Consider the following 16,499-nt stretch of genomic DNA (forward strand, 5'->3'; position numbering starts at 1 on the left):
CGCAAATTATTGCTAGCCAATACGGTCCAGATGTGTTTGCCAGCACATCAAACCGTGTGAAACCGATTTGCGGGTTACCGAAAAGTTTACCCTTCGAAAAGTAAGAAAAACAGTCCGCATAGTGCCGTTGCTCCTGCCTCTACCAACGCCGAGTGAGCAAAGCCCGATTCGGTAAACGTTTTTGTTTTGTTTCTGCTATTTGCACTGGCCGGGCGTACCGCGTAACTAACGAGCAGTAGCAGCAGCAGTAGCGAAGGAAGGCGCCCAGGGTTGGCATTACTGATAGTGGTGTGCGGGCTAGCGTACACAAAACACAGACCGTGAGAGAAAGTTGGCTGTGGAAAGCTAGGTGTTTTGGGGGCTGCTGGATCTTTTTTGGCGAAAGTCTTGGCCAACGAAGCGCAGTGCGAATCGAGCGAGTGTGTGTTTGTGGGGAAAAGCTGCGTGAAAACCGCTCTGTACCGCTATAGCCTGGGACGCATTGTACTGAACGATGGCCGACGATTACTACGGGCAGAACAATTCCAACAGTGATGACTCAGAGGTAGAACTGAACTTGCGGAGCCTGGAGCTGCAGGGTTATTTGAGCAAGTGGACAAACTACATACACGGCTGGCAGCCGCGCTTTATCGTGCTGAAGGATGGGACGCTGTCGTACTACAAAAGTGAACAGGACAGTGATTTTGGATGTCGCGGTGCGATCAGCTTGCAGAAGGCAACGATAAAGGTGAGTCAAAGTGCAATTGGTCGTACGATCGGGCTGACCTCGACCGCATCGAAACCGATAAAGGTTGAACGGGCATTGGCTGTTGCAAGTCACCGAAAATTCTTACTGATTACAACGTTGGTCGAGCATCGTAGATGGAATATTTATCGCCGAATGCAATTGACTCTATTAACCCCCTGACACACGTCCGCGCGGACGATCTTCTTCTGTGGAGGATGTAATCGTGGACGATGAAATAATTCTTCTCTTCTTTTTATTTGTTCTCCGCATTATTTCACAGTCTCACGAATTCGACGAATGCCGGTTCGATGTGGCGATCGGCCAAAACGTTTGGTATCTGCGTGCCGAAACACCGGAAGACAAGGGGAATTGGATCGAGGTACTACAGTCGTACAAAACGGATATCCCAGAAACGGTTAGCTTAAGGCGCCACGGAAGCACAATTTCACTGCAATCGAACACTCTGTCCACGGCCAGCGGTAGCAGTCTGAAGCGAGTTAGTCGCGGACTGCGAGAGAAGCTGCACGAAATAGAAACCTTTCGCGATATCCTTTACGGACAGATCGACACACTGCAGCGGTAAGATGGTCTGCTCTACGTATGAAATCATTAAATCTTACAAATAATATTCCGCTTGTACTTTCCGCAGCTACTTTGACGCTCTCCACGCCAAAAACGAAGATCAACCGCCGCTCGATTTGGGTGACGGGCTGAAACCGATAGATTTCCGCGGTGAAGCAATAACGTTCCGCGAAACGACTGCCGGCGTGCTCATTACGCTGCAGCACTGCCACGATATTATCTCGCAGAAGGAGGAAAGCTTCAAAAAACGGCTCGAAAAGGAACAGGAACGGCGAAGAAAGGCGGAAGAATTGTACAGGTGGGTGTGTCTGGTGGAAAAGCCGAGTTGAAAGCAAGTTGAACACGTGTAACAATATTGCTTCTCATTTATTTGTTTGCAGAGCTTGTAAAGATGAGCTGTCGAAGAATAGAAACTCTGTTATTCCTGGTCCAGATTTAGAGGTAAGTGGTGACGATTTTCCTGGTGGGACTGTTTTGTTGTTCCATTACTCATTCGCTGCTGGTGGGTGGAACAAAAATGAGGCACGTTTTGCGATAGCGGTGTTGCAACGTGTTCCAGACAGAAGCGGATGGCGTGTGTGTGATTCAACAGCATTCACGACGAGGCGTTCAATTTGTTGCTTTAGAGCGAACTGATAAGCGGCGATATCGTATGTTGGACCTCCTCTGATGGTGTGTTGTTTGACCCATTATCAATGGAATTTTATTCCTACTGTTCAACGGTATTCTTCACGAGATTTTGCTTTTGCGGATCAATGATTCAATTTTTTTGAGAGTTTAAAAATGAAATTGAATAATTTCAACACTCACAGTCACGGTAACAAGATTCTTAAAAACTATTTTCCCGTGATCATCATCACAAGCACTCCATGAACGTATGTTTACAGCAGAAACACCAGGAGCAGGAACACCTCGCATATTTAAATAAAAATATTAACATTGACCCGACTTCCACAGAAATGAGAATATACTCGTCACTAGAAGCGACGAATGAAGCAGGGACTTCACCCAACTAATAGGACTCACATACGCCCTACTGAAACATGTTTGAATGTGACAAATTCCTTTTAACCGCGATGGAGTGGAAATTGTTCAGCAGAATGTTTGGCCCCCTATATGTAGAAAAGGAACAGTCTGCTTAGCGTAACGAGCTGTTCGGTGATCTTACGATCCTGCAGAGAATTGGATTCTCCAGGCACTCTAAAACGAGCCAGTGCGTAAAGTCTTCAAGACCGTCCACTAGGACCGAAAAGGCGTATTAGTCCCAGGTTTTGAGATAGAGTGTTGGCGTTAATACGTCCACCGAGAAGGTTGCGATATTGGATTCGTAGGGAACATTACTAGACTGTGAGCGATTTAGAGGTTTGCTGCAGCAGGCCAAGAATCCCGTAGATAGTAAAAATGGTCAGGTGTCACATTTAAGATGGAATGAACTGTAGTTACGTACACGTATTAACGGCTTATTTTTGCCACACCATTCGCTGATCAGTAATTGATTTTTTGTTGTTGTTATTTTTCAACCCATGGCACGTTAAGCATACTCGACTGAAGGGCACATTTACGTAGGTAAATCTCTTTCCCGTACGAGATGGGGAGAAAAAAGTACCTTTTTTAGCATGGCGCTTCGGTGGCATTCAATAGCCAAATAAGCAATTTACCGTTTGAATGTTCAAGTTCAAATCGACACTAGATATGGCTTATCGTCTTGTTCGATTGAGTTTAATACTCGCTGAATTGCTCAATTTCTCAGGAACACAACGATAAACCCTTCTTTTACGACCTTCCAATCATCGTTTTAATCTTTTTACATAAATTTAACCACATTTACGTGCTTCGTAGGTGCACCGCGTACTACCAGCGGAATGTAATTGGGAATTTTCTCACCTATTTCTTACCCTTCAACGGCTTTGACCCTGTACCGTTTGTGAGTCAGCCGTTTCAGAGACGAGTTCAGTGAAGATCGGACTGCCAAAAGGTTTGTTCGCGATTAAGTCAAACCCCTGAAAAACGTTACCAGTCATAGTCTTACTTAAGTATGCGCGTCACCCGATAAGCGAAACGGGTCCTCCGGGGTGCGATAAAAGCTGAACACACAATTAACCCTGAGCCCCCGTACCGAAACACTGTGCTTTCGTTAGCTTAACAGTGGCCAACGATGAAGCAAATGCGCAATGCATTGGTACGTTTTCCCCCCTTCTTGCTGTTATTGTCACCAAACCGGGCGGGCGTTTATGTTGGGGTGTGAATTGTTTTCGACTCTTGCATACAACGTCGAAGGGCGATGGCACGCGCGTCATCAAGAGCATCATCGGAAATGAACGCACACTGTTCGTCGACCTAACGGAAACCTGTTCCCAGATTATAGGTCATGGTTCCCGGTTATGGGCCAACGCATGCCGAAGGGTAATTTTTTAAGCAATCGATAATGTGTGTGTTTCGGAGGAGAACTCACGCCCTAGATGTTGCCCTTTCTTTGCACCCACCCACTTTTTGGGAATGTGGAAAAACGTTTGCTACTCACTGGATGGATTTTTCAATCGTAAATACGGGTTTTGGAATTGCACTCTGAACAACCGAACCAAACCTGTTTGTCATCTCGGTTGATGCGCCGCCGCTGCTATCGTACGATCGTAAGGCGATCGATGACCGTCAAACTTAAAATTCACCTAACGCTCGTAGCCTCGTTTCGCTTTCGTTGGGTTTGGTCTCGCGGTCGCTGGACGCATGGGGTCGCACGCGTAATCCACGTCGTGCGGGGTTGGGGTTTTTCAGTGTAAATGTGTGTATGCTGTTGCGCTTAAGGGTAGTTTTGGGTTGGAATGTCTAATAGTTCGATCACTCTTCCCGTGTCAGTGGCATCTCTAGCATGTCCCGCCTTTAGATTGTTCGGTTTTGGGCTAGTTTCGAACATAACTAAGTTTTGAAGCATTCGTTCCACAATTGTCGGCTGTTGAGGAATCGGTTGGAAGGTGTCGGAAGTTCCTCAGTAGCTCGTTTGTGGATGCAATAAAGTGAGGCACACATAGAAATGAATTATGCATTGTTGATTGTTTTTTTTCGCGGTTTTTGAAGCAGTTCCTTGAGCTTTTAGGTTACATGAAATATTTAACGTCGCCACCCTGTTGTCCAGTGTCTGTCTTGTGCTTTCCTAACCTAACCTAACTTAACCTAACGTGCCAGTTTCCTATGCATGCATGCATTAAACTTTCTGTATTATCTTTTACATCGTGTGTTTTACGTTATCAGATGATTCAATTGTAATTAACGAAAAAAGTAGAAGCACCACGTTTAAATATTTGTTCGTATTATCAGCTCTTCCCATGACCAACAAAGTTTGAGATTGTGAAGCTTTTGTTGACCATCGTTGAAAGGTTTTTGAAACATCTTATCTCTTGTAAACAAAAAATAGAAATATTTAAAGGTACCAGAGACTGACAAACCAACACTATTGTAAGATCATAATATGCACCACAAGTTAAAGGGACTTGATGAGAAGAATCTAGGACCTATTGGTCTTGTTATCTCTGACAAAGTCCAGACGGCAGGTCTGGGAATCAAATTCTGACTTTTCAACTATGTGGTATCGGCAGTCTAGTAAGCCATTCGATGGCCGGCGTGATTTAGTCAAATATCAAATATCAGTAAACTTCCGTGAAATATGTCCTAGCAGTGGAACTTCAGGCAGCATTTTTTATTGAAAGGCTCTCAAATTTAAGAAGAATTTTTTGAAATATTTATGTATAATTTATATAAAATATTCATATTATGATAATATCTCATAACAGAAGTTATCGTACAATTCCCTGACTTCAAGGAACAACTTGTCCCGAAATCCATCTGGTCATCTTTTGAAAGTGAAAGGATTTCGAAACAGGCGCAATGTAGGTCAAAGTAAGATATGTTGGATAATTGTTTCGTAGTGTTTTACATCTACTTGTTTTGCTCGATTTTTCCAGTGTGCAAAACTCGCCTTTTTTATTTATACATGCTTACATGTTAAAGTAGAGATGGAACTTTCGTGAAAATGCTTTAGCGCATCATAATAACGAACCGTAGGTAATTTGCTGCTTTTTTGCAAACGGTTTCCCAATTTGCCACACTGGTCCGCATAACTCTGATCGGTAGCCTAGGTCAAGTCGGCGCCCTTTATTACATCGCCCCTTTCCACCGCTGGTCGTGATCGCGATCGAATGAGTTCGAGAGGAATCCAGCAACCATTTCCCATCTCCTCCTGCCATGAAATGGGAAGGAAAAAGCATGCCACCACATACACAATATTGCTGCAACCTTGAACGCGATACGTACGTGTGTCCCAAAGTTCGTTTATCTCACGATGGCGGTGGGACACAATCCAGCAGTTGCTGGCTGGATGGTTGTGTCCCCTATTGTTTGCTCTCTGTCTCTCTGTTGTCGGGGTCTGCCGGCTTGCTGCTTGGCACATCTCGCTATAATACGCTATAATACGGACGCGTTAATACATTCATTTTCTCAATCTTTTTCCCCGTTTTTGTTACCTACCCGTCGATTTCGGGTTATAAACAAACGTTACGCAATTTTGTTGCTGGATGGCATCCATGCAGAAGTAAGCCAAAGACTTATTTTTTGTGAGGAGATTGAGTATTTCGATTTAGTAATCATACTTTCGTTTTTGATAGTATCAATTATGAGTGGTCTTATATCACCGTAGAACTCATACGATAGGTTATTATCATTTTCTTTTGTTATCGTTTTTTATTATACCGTCGGATACCAAATTTCAAATTTATCTTGATCTACTCCTTTTCTTAACGATTGTATGATCATTTCAAAGACTTTATATACTGATCATTCTGGCAGAAAGAATATCCATTGTATGTTACCTACTACCCAATGGTCACTTCAGTATTCGATTCCACACAGCGGGGAAACATATTTCAGTAGCGTAATTACAATTGGTCAATGAGTTTATATCATTTCCCAACATCCAATTCGCGTGTGGCGAGCTATCCTTCAATACAGTGTCCAAGCTTTTCTTCCTTTCTGTTGTAATAAAACTTATTAAAGGTTGGGTGAACTGTTGATTGATACTTTTGTCATAAAAACCGACCTGCAAGCCAACCGTACTTTAACGCGCGCGCGCGCTCGCGGATCTAATTGCTTTACAACCGAACTACACCGAACACAGGCAAGCACCGGCCAAATCTGCACCGGCTAATGGATGTTTTACAGTACGAAAAAAGGGGGCGCGTCGTACGATTGGACACACGCCTGCTGCTGCTACCGAGACGACGGTTGTAATGAAAGTGAAGCTGGCTGGTACGATTTATTGTGCAAGATGCATGCCGAATTGTTTACAATTGTGTTTACATCGCCTGCTGCTAGTGTAGTTGAATGTTGTTGAGCTGTTATTATTAAACAAATTTCTTTTGCAAATTTGCTGTGGGTCTCCTACAAAACTTGAAGAAATTTTTAGGTTAGGTAGCTATTCTTAGGTAAGCAACACAAACTGGTGCAAACTTACATACGCTTCCAAGAATAAAAGGAAATTAAAGAATCATGATGAAAGTGGGAAGTCTTCGTTCGGTTAAGATTCGTAGCAAGAGGCGGACGGCCTAGCTTAAGTAATCGAGTTATGTCCAGGGAAATTCATTTTCCGATTTCATTTGGAGATCAGTTCGTGGGAGCGTAGTTGATTGAGCGTTTTCTGGTGCTTCATTAATTATATAACGGATAATTGGAAGTTTTACGCTAGACTATGTTAAAAATCTTGATATGTAAACATTTTGATGGTTGAATTATCAAAATATATCACAATTCTTTAATGAGAAAGAAATTGCTAATGATAAATCAATACATTTTCGTGGTTGCTCGAATGTAACGCACTGTTGTAATAATCGGCCGTTGCCCCACTTAAGAGATCTGTATAAACCATCGGCACCAAATGGAATGCGTCTCAGCCCGTGCCAAGTGGCATACGACAATGCTAAACTTCCCGAACTCTTCGAACGGTCTGCCTAATCTGCCCTGGTGCCGCCACAACATGCCGACGATCTCGCTTGTTCGCGCTGTGAAGTAGTTGTTTGGGCAGAGCGACGCAACAGCAACTCCGTCACCAAGCCAAGCGCGTCAACCGCTGGTTGTTGTTACGATACCCCACTGTCACTTTCGATCGTACCGTCGTGCGGAACAGACAGGCTTGAAAGCTCTCTCTCCAAACCGTGAATTCGCTGTTCAAAGTCTTCCAAATCAGACCCGGGACCGTTATTATTGCGTGTTTAGTGTCTTCTTGTACTATTCCAATCCGCATGCTCCGCATTGTAAAGTGCAGTTTCCCGCTCGATTATCGACGACGATACGTGTGTCTCTTTGCCAAAACTTCCAAGGCCGGGTACCTTTCGGGCACGGGTACGCCGAAACGTGTTTGGGAAAACTTTTACCCAAAACCAATCTCTTTCTCGTCGTAACATTTATCAGTCGGGGTCGAACCCCTCACCAAATTATCAAGTGTGTAACCTGATCATCCGAGAGTGAAGTTGTAAAGTTGTTGCAACAATTTGCGAATATTTAAGTGCAGATCGTGGTGATCGTGGTGTGTCGATTGTTTGGAAAAGTTTGCAAGTGGAAGCTCGGCTGCAACTCGTGCGAAACATGCCTTCGCTGACAACGGCTCGATTGTTTAAAGGGCTTCTGAGGAAGGAAATAGTAGGTGTTTTATTTAGAGTGTAAATTATGAATGTTGACAAAGTCAACGGTGAACATCTGTTAGCTACTTATTACATAAACAAAGACAAGGACTTTCACAAGGTTTGTCTTCGACTGTGAACTGCGCGAACTGTCAGGTTTTATGTCGACATGTGAATTTCTTTTACAAAATGTGTCTCAAAAAATAGTTTACGCTATAGTAATAGTAATACCACTCGTATTTCTAATCTTGCATCGGGCAAGATTAGAGACTTAACGTTCTCCAGGTCAAATATTCGGCATCTATGTCACTTAACAATGATGAAAGGTTCCGCTGGCCCGAAATGATCACCGCCAATCATTACTTATGACTTCACAGCGTATCGAAACATGCCATTACCCTTTTTGCTACAAAATTATGATCCATTCACTGCCGATACCCGCCCCGGACGAGGGAAGAAATCGAACATGTCTTTACCAAAATGTAAACAATTGTTTTCGACAACTGTGGCCCACCCGTAACCCTGGCCCAGTTGGCGTCGTGCGGGGTATCCATTAAGGTTCAGTCCGGTGACGATGTGTCTGTTGGCTTTGGTCGGTCAATTTTATTTGCCCGCCATTGCCATTTGGCTCAATACACTTGCTGACTGTTTCGGATAGCGTACGATAACAGTGTCTAAAATGTAAATTCGATCTCGATTTTGACGAAAAAGGAAGGCCCCGATCAAGTGCGGTTGCGTTGTTTATTGCGAGCTTCGGTTTCTTTTGTTTAGCTTTTTATCCGGTGCGTTTAACCGCGCGTGTTGATATTACCCTGGCAATGATTTTTCGTTCCTCTCATATGTCTTCTGTTAATGTGCGTTAATGGGTGTTTTTTTCGTAGGGAAATCATGTAAAGAAACGGGAGTGAGCGAGGGCTGTATCGCTGCCCTTTTGAAGAAATTAAAGAATATTGGATTTAAAATAATTCAAAATTTGAAATCATACCAATACTACCAGGCCATTGTCACGAGATATCTTCAAAAACTTCGTAATTTCTTCAATTTAATTTCCACGAATTTTGAGTTGGAATTGCATAGCAGTTGTGGAGCTAGTTTTGCTCAAGATCGTTGTGCAATGTACAAGGGACTCATTATATAGTTGCGGGTCTAGCAAATGACGCGTCAAGATCTCTATAGTTCATAACAGCAAATGATTAATAAGAATTCGAAGGGATCGAACGATTTGTGATCATCAAAAGACTCTGTTCTAATTTTTATGAGTAATATTAGGGAAAAACATATTTTAATCAGTCTATTGTTAGCTATTATTCTCGTAAAATGTTGTTGAATTGGTCCTTCCAAGCTCACAAATTTTTCAAAACGTCATATTTGTTTGAACCTCGTTAACTGTTGAAAATATAAAAAAATACCATAAAATGGATTGAGACGTTTAGAATGCTAAACTGTCCAAGTGTTGTGTATTTTATGTAGCTTCCGTCATGATCGTCCATATGTACTCCACGTATTGTTGATCCTCTTTACATGCGCCTTATGCAATTGTTTATGTTTGGAATTTCAATGATGAACCTTGAGCTAATGTATTTTTGACGGAAATTCTATGTTTTAGAGGATTGTCGTAAACTAAATGTTTGTGCTGCAAATACGTAATTTCATCATATTTCAATGCGTAAAGAACGGCCTGGTCGTAATGCTAGCTTCAAGACTTATCTTCAAAGAAAATATCTTAAGGACCCATTCAAACCGACTATCAGAAACCTGTTAACGATTCAACAGAACCAAGTAATATTATTCAAGTTCACTTTACTGGCATTCGGTGGTCCGGAACTTGGAATGATATGCAAAACGTCACTTCTTGCTTTCGGTGTGCGATATCTTTAAAAAAACGCAACCAATAAATAAATGTGTCGGTCTCCAAAAAATCAAGCCAAGGCTAAGGTCATCAAACGGTGTTGCGTTTTCTCTGCCAATGGTGGTGGAGCACTTTACTGGCAATCCTCGTGACATCGAAGCCACTGAAGCATATTCGGAAGATCATCCGGAAAGCAAACGTGCAACTATCACCCGGCCCGGTGCGATGTGCGTGAGTGACACACCGGATAGATCGCTTCGATGGTCACATTTTGGTAGAAGTCTACTGGACAGTGTAGCGACTAACTTTTGCACTAGACGCGTTGCCGTTCGAAACGTTTTGTTTAGCATTAGGAGAGGGTATTTTGACAGAAAATCATCCTCAATTTGACAGAGGGGCATACAAGGCTAGCGTCAGGCTAAAGAATTGATTAATTAGTAGCGTCCGAACTGTTGAACCGCGTTCGCTTTGCATTTCGTGTTGAAGGTTTATGTGAAGATAATTTTTGGTGATTAGTTCGCTGCTGATATATCCTTCCAAAGTGAAGCTAATTGATTGACAGGGTTATACGAAGGAAGCCCTCTCAAGATCAGGATCCGTGTTAAATCACTCATGTCTTATGTGTTTCTGTTTAAAGAATTTGAGTCTAACATGGAAGAAAAATAAAACCTACTATCAGCTCTTAAATTTTTTAAGCTTTGGTTAGTATTTAATATTCCTCGTTTGCTCGTCACTTCGCCAATGACGAATGCGTCCACGCGATTCATGCCCATGCTTGGACGATCGATGTCGTCACCGAAAAAACGTGCGCCCGGTTATGAAAGCGATTAGTGTATTAATATTTTCGCTTCGTCCCAGATGAAATAGAAATTTCATGGTTGCAGGTTTCGGGGACAAAAAAGGAAACATTCTTTTTGCTGTGGGATTGAGTCTGGGCGCTACTGTGCGATGAATGCTTAATTCACTGTAGCATTTCTTCGGGCCGAGATATGGAGACTAGCTGTGTAAAGAATGTGCAGATGCGTCGATATGATTAAACAATTAGATCCGGCAGACGCTCGGCACATAAGGGTGACTCATTTGTTAGTCGAGAACAAGAAAAGTTGTGAGATTCTTGTTGGATGATGCTGTTTGCAAAATTGTGATGAATTATTTTTGAATCTTTATCGTTTCTTAGTTAGTTAGTACAACAAAAGTTGATATTACAATGGGAACTCAAATGTAGTTTGCATGATCTCCCTAACATTACTAATGACTTGATGTTTGCTTTATCTGTTCGCAACTCACTTAGGAAGGGCCTCATTCGACTATCCCGGAGGATGAGTTCTTCGATGCGGTCGAAACGGGATTGGATAAGATCGAGGAGGATCGTCAGCTGCGCGTTCGACTGAAGTACCAATCGCAACAGGTAATGCAAAACATGTCTATTTAAGGCTGACGTACGATATGTTACTAATGTTCCCCCAATTTTTCTCTCCCCAAAAATGTCCAGTCGCAGATAAGCACCGTCAGTTCGCTGCACAGCCCGAACGCCGAAACGGAGGACGAGATACCGCAACTGTCGGAAGATTTCGGTACCGGTGCCCAAGCGAAGAGTCACAAACTGTGGCCAGAAATTGATCGAATCTGTACGGAGCAGCTAACGCAAGCCCGACAAGGTGTCGGCGAGGATGGGAACGGTTGGCAACTGTTTGCGGACGAGGGTGAAATGAAGATGTACCGGCGGGAGGAGGAGGTCGACGGTATGGTGATTGATCCGCTAAAATCTTGCCACGTGGTAAAGGGTGTGACTGCTCGCGAAATGTGCCATTACTTCTTCGATCCGGCGTACCGGAATGATTGGGAAACGACGCTGGAGGATGTACAGATAGTGGATAACGTTGCACCGGACACGCTCGTTTTTCTGCAGACGTACAAGCGAATCTGGCCCGCCAGCCAGCGGGATGCCCTGTTTTGGTCGCACATGCGCCGAATCACCGATAATGTGGATGCCGGTGCGAATGATGTGTGGATCGTGTGCAATCATTCCAATCAGAACGAAGAGTATCCGGTAAGTTGTTGTTTAGTTCGTGGTCTATATTTTGTGTGATCGTTGGTTACATGTTATAATTGCCACATAGCGTGCGTTGTGCTATTGTGGGATTTCAGTGTCTCATATGGGTGGGTGGGTTTATTTTTATGTGTGTTAATCTGGTTCGCGTATCTTGTGCACTCTTCCGTAAAGTGTTTTGATTTTATCTGCTTTGGACATCTGTTTCGTTATATAAAAATGCACCTATCGTTGCGTTGGAATGTGTTATGGAATGATGCGATCTACTGGCGTAAGAAAGCTATTATTTTGCATCGACGTTATCCAATCACGTTTTTATCGATATTAGGAATATACCGGAGTTAGTTTTTTTAACTTTTATAATTTTTTATTTAATATTCCTGCTTGTAATTCAACTTCAAACTATCACTAATGCACATTCGAATTAAAAATCTATGGAAAATCAAAGACAAAACAACTGCTGGACGAGGTCTAAACATAAGGAAAACGTCAAAAAATCTTGGGGAGAAAACGGACATATTTGACCATGGGAAAGCGTCAAAAATTCTCGGGATACTCTGTAAACACCTGAGCAACGTTGGTAATTGCTTGATTATTTCGAATGCTTCCATCTTTCAGCCCGCTAACCAAGGCAAATGTGTACGAATCTATCTAACGGTGATATTAGTATGCCAGACCTACCTGCCACCGGGCAAGGACAGCAAAACGGCAACACGAGACGATCTGACCTGCAAAATTACCTACTGCTCCACTGGTATAGCATCATTTTTTCACTGATTGCTTCAACTCCATTGAAGCATTTGGTCCACTTTTCTACCCCAGCTAATTATATATGTGTGTCCATTTTTTCTCCTTTTCTCCCATGAAACAGTAAATCCTGGCGGCTGGGCCCCAGCAACCGTGCTGCGCGCTATCTATAAGAAAGAATATCCAAAGTTCCTTAAGCGTTTCACCGGTTACGTTGTTGATCAATGTAAAGCAAAACCGATCATGTATTAGAATCTTCGCCCAGGATAGGTGGTTGGCTTGATTGTTTTTTTTGTTTACTATTATGATATGTTTTCTTAGCATTTAAGGAAATCTAGATGTTGTTATACATATGTACACATACATACAGAAACAAAAAAAGAAAAAAGAACGCAATCAACTGTTTGATTCTTTCCTTTGTGCTCGTGTGCTGCGTTCTGGTTACGCAAAATTTAAGCGAGAAAAGTGAGATAGAGAAATTTAGCAGCAGTGACGATAAAGGAAATTGTATAAATTTTATCCCGAAATAATTTCGGGTGTATTGTTTGTTTGCTGTGCAGCTAGCTCACGTAGTGGCAAAGGATATACAGGGGTACAGTTTACCCCCTATCTACCAGAAGATTTCCTTCCGGTTGAATCTGTCGAACATATCTTGATGAAAGCGTTTAGGGAGTGGTTGTTAGAAGTTAGGTTTGTAAAATAGAGATTGATTGATGGGTTTGCCATCTACGGGCTGTATAGTGTGAGCGGAAAGAAGATTGTGAGATTGTTGTGAGACGTGAAAGGTACTGCCTGTGTTTACACTTGTTTTCCAAAGTATATATCGTAAAGATTCTCACACTAGAGTTTCGGTTTTATTGTGACTGCTCCTCGTTTGCAGCAGAGACAGATAGGACAATGCAAACACCTACAAAAAGAAACATACAAAATAGCAACAAAAGTTAGCAAAGAAACATAGAAACAATAACGAGCAAAAACCGGCTCTGCGGTGTTTTGAAGCAGCGTGAAACATTTCAACTAAACGAAAGAGTTCGGGCGAAATATTTCATTTCGTTGCAACGCATCGCTTTTGAACCGGTAGCACGTGGTGGGGGGCTTAGAACGTTCAGTAGCTCCTACTGCGCGGCCGATCAGTCCCTTCCAGTGACATATACGGGTGTGTTAGAACCTTTTTAAAGATCAGATATAGATAAAAAAAGGAAACATTTTGGAAGATCTGGTACAATGGTGGTATAAGCGTATGTAATGATGATTATTACGTTATTAGTGTTTACGTTAAGCTAATCTCGGTGCAGCCTTATACTTCTCGTAATATCTTTCTTTCCTTTCTCTTCCGAGCGGCACTATCCGTGTAGTGTAGTGATGAAGCAAAACCTGTGAGCATTGTTAGATATTGTGAAATGGAAAAAATATATATATTGCAAAAAAAAAAATTATCTAATGTATGTCACTAGCTCGAGTTCAGCTTCTTACGCCACTGATGGGGAAAGAAAACGCAATCGAATTTTAGGTTTTAATTTTTTTTATTCATTCGTGTCTTTTTCTGTATCGTTCTTTATTTTTTATCAATTTTGCTTCAGTAGACTGATATTTGTTCTATTGTTTCTTTGTAGTTTTTTGGCTTTTTTACTTTTCCACCAATCCCATCCATCCATTAAAATCGATTCCTTCACCTCAATTATCGCTCAAAATGGCACGAAATATAGCATTCGTTCTTTTTTTATGTTTTATTTTCTATTCGTTTCAATAGTTGCTCGTTTGGCATCGCAATCGCCGTACGATCTTCGATTTGGTTTTAATGGTCTGTTTTCTCATTGTTAAGAGATGTACATGCAAGTTGTTTTCCCTTTGTTTTTCCCATCGCTTTCGAATAACTTTACAAGATTTGCAGAATTTCTGTACGATCGCAAGCAGTCATCGCCGGAAAAGGGTTTTTTCTTCTTTGCTATATGTTAGTGTGTTAATGGTGAATTTCTATTCGATGCATTTGTGAATGATTGGATCAGAAACAAAAATCAAAGTGTTATCAAATGACGTTCATACCTTGCTATTTTCCACCTGTTTCGCTTGGTTAGTTTGCAATATAGTAGTTCGGTGTTGAAGAGTCTTTCGCTGAGGTTGACAATCTGTTTATTGTAATGGTTGGGCTGTTTATCTTTCCTAACTCTGCACTATGTTTTACGGTACCAAATCCTTCCAAAAGGCTTCATTATAGATCTGAAAGTCCAGTTCTTAGTGCCCTTTTTAAGTGTGTTGCTATTTCCAACGTAACCTTCATTCGGCTAACCGTCCTCATTCGAATCATACTCGTGCCGTTTTAACTTTCGTCCTACGTCTCTCGTCATTCATCCTATAAATATATGTATTTACAAATATAACACGTATCTTATCATATCGTTTCCGATTAAAACACAAACGCAAAATGTTTAGCAACTTAACGAAAACAACGATCGTTCAAAACAGTCGTTCCGTTTTACGATGTATTTATGCATTTGGTTTTACGCTCTACACACCTGGAATGGGTTCATTCGATATTGTCTCATTGTTTTTTTTTTCATTTTACTTTGTTTAGCCTAGTTTTCTCACACAACAGACACAGACACACAAGTATGTTGCGTAGCAAACTGCTCTGGTCTTTCGTTCTGGTCTCTCGATCACGTACAACACTTACTGGCTACTGTTAGCAGGGGGAGCTCAACAGGCACCTCACCCCGCACAGTTACTTTCTAGGCTTTTAGTAGTCTGCTTTGGAGTTTACATTTGGTTGTATTGGTATGTGTCAGGGGTGCTTTGGAGTGGTGAATTACTATTTTCTTTTCTTTTTATTTAACTGCAACACCAGCAGCGTGTGCAGCTGGTTTGTTTGTGAAAGCAAAAACAAAACTCAAATTGGTTGATAGTTGTAGAATAGATAAATTAAAACAAAAGGTTTATATTGTAATGAATTTCCATTCTTCTTCTACACGACGGGATATGTTATTTTCGGAGTAAAGGGGTTTTTGGTGTGTATTTGTTTTTATTACTTTGAGTTTTGCAGATGGATTACTTATAGCATGTTTTTGGTTCAAAGTTGTGTCAGTTCGAGTGTTTCTGTTTAAATATGTTTGAAGATCATTAGTTAAAAAAAAAACGGAAGTGGTTGAAGAAGTCGTTAAACAAGTCAGAAGTAATGTAATTGAAATTGAACTCATAAATTTAAAGTCGAAGTAAAACGAACATACTGTGACAGATGTGATGGAAGATGTCTCCATGAACAGCCGAGAATGTAGTTTAATTAGCTTTCTATTGAAAGTGTTCAGTTTAATGTAACGGTGACGATAACAGCCTTATCATTGCCCCACCTTAGAATGGTATAAGAACAAGAAAAAAGCGAAAGTGCGTACAGCAAATCAGCTGTGATCGGTTTTTCTGGTACAAGGCACTGCTAAAACGTTAGATAAGAAAGGAAATGTAGTAATTCACAAAAGGAGAAACCAAGAAAAAAACGAGGTGATAATTGGGCTGGCATTTGTGTATCGTAGTGACCTTGGTGATTTTGTTTGTTTTGTTTTGCTGTTTCCTCTTTTTCGTGCTATTCATTACTCAACGTCAGTTCCTTATGTACACAGTAATTATGCTCTTAAAGAAAGGGCCAATTTTAATCGTTGTAAACAGAAAAACTTTAATCTTTTATCATTTTTACAAACAAACAGGGTCTTGCTTTTCTTGAGCCTTTAAGTAAACCTCGTAAAAGTTTAGTTTAAACGGTGATTGAAAAACATTTTTCACATGAGCCTATCATAATGTTTCTTTCTTTTTTAGGAATTTAATATTATTTCCAATTCATAACGAGTGCTTTCCATAACAAGCGTGATCCATTCGTTCGCCACCAGACTTGCTTCT

At 41.5% G+C, this 16,499-nt stretch overlaps 1 protein-coding gene across 2 annotated transcripts; it reads left to right on the forward strand.

Annotated features, from left to right (window-relative positions):
• Positions 1-493: 493 nt before the first annotated feature.
• Positions 494-12,906, forward strand: LOC126561911 (ceramide transfer protein). 2 transcript variants are annotated; one of them, XM_050218279.1, is made up of 8 exons: positions 494-727; positions 1,008-1,306; positions 1,377-1,607; positions 1,690-1,750; positions 11,112-11,228; positions 11,313-11,870; positions 12,489-12,624; positions 12,742-12,906. In XM_050218279.1, exons 1-8 carry the CDS (start codon positions 494-496, stop codon positions 12,867-12,869), a joined length of 1,764 nt encoding a protein of 587 aa, XP_050074236.1. In that variant the 3' UTR covers positions 12,870-12,906. The 2 variants fall into 2 exon arrangements, with proteins under 2 accessions (XP_050074236.1, XP_050074237.1); XM_050218280.1 differs by lacking the exons at positions 494-727; positions 1,008-1,306; positions 1,377-1,607; positions 1,690-1,750 and adding an exon at positions 7,931-7,990.
• Positions 12,907-16,499: the final 3,593 nt, after the last annotated feature.

This window comes from Anopheles maculipalpis, chromosome 3RL, assembly GCF_943734695.1.
Source record: "Anopheles maculipalpis chromosome 3RL, idAnoMacuDA_375_x, whole genome shotgun sequence".
Taxonomy (NCBI): domain Eukaryota; kingdom Metazoa; phylum Arthropoda; class Insecta; order Diptera; family Culicidae; genus Anopheles; species Anopheles maculipalpis.

Bases quoted from the DNA above. Each gene is read 5' to 3' on its own strand.
- LOC126561911 (XM_050218279.1), top strand. From the start codon at position 494: ATGGCCGACGATTACTACGGGCAGAACAATTCCAACAGTGATGACTCA. The intron at 1,307-1,376 runs GTAAGATGGTCT...TACTTTCCGCAG, and splicing joins CAGATCGACACACTGCAGCG to CTACTTTGACGCTCTCCACG. The intron at 12,625-12,741 runs GTATAGCATCAT...CCCATGAAACAG, and splicing joins AATTACCTACTGCTCCACTG to TAAATCCTGGCGGCTGGGCC.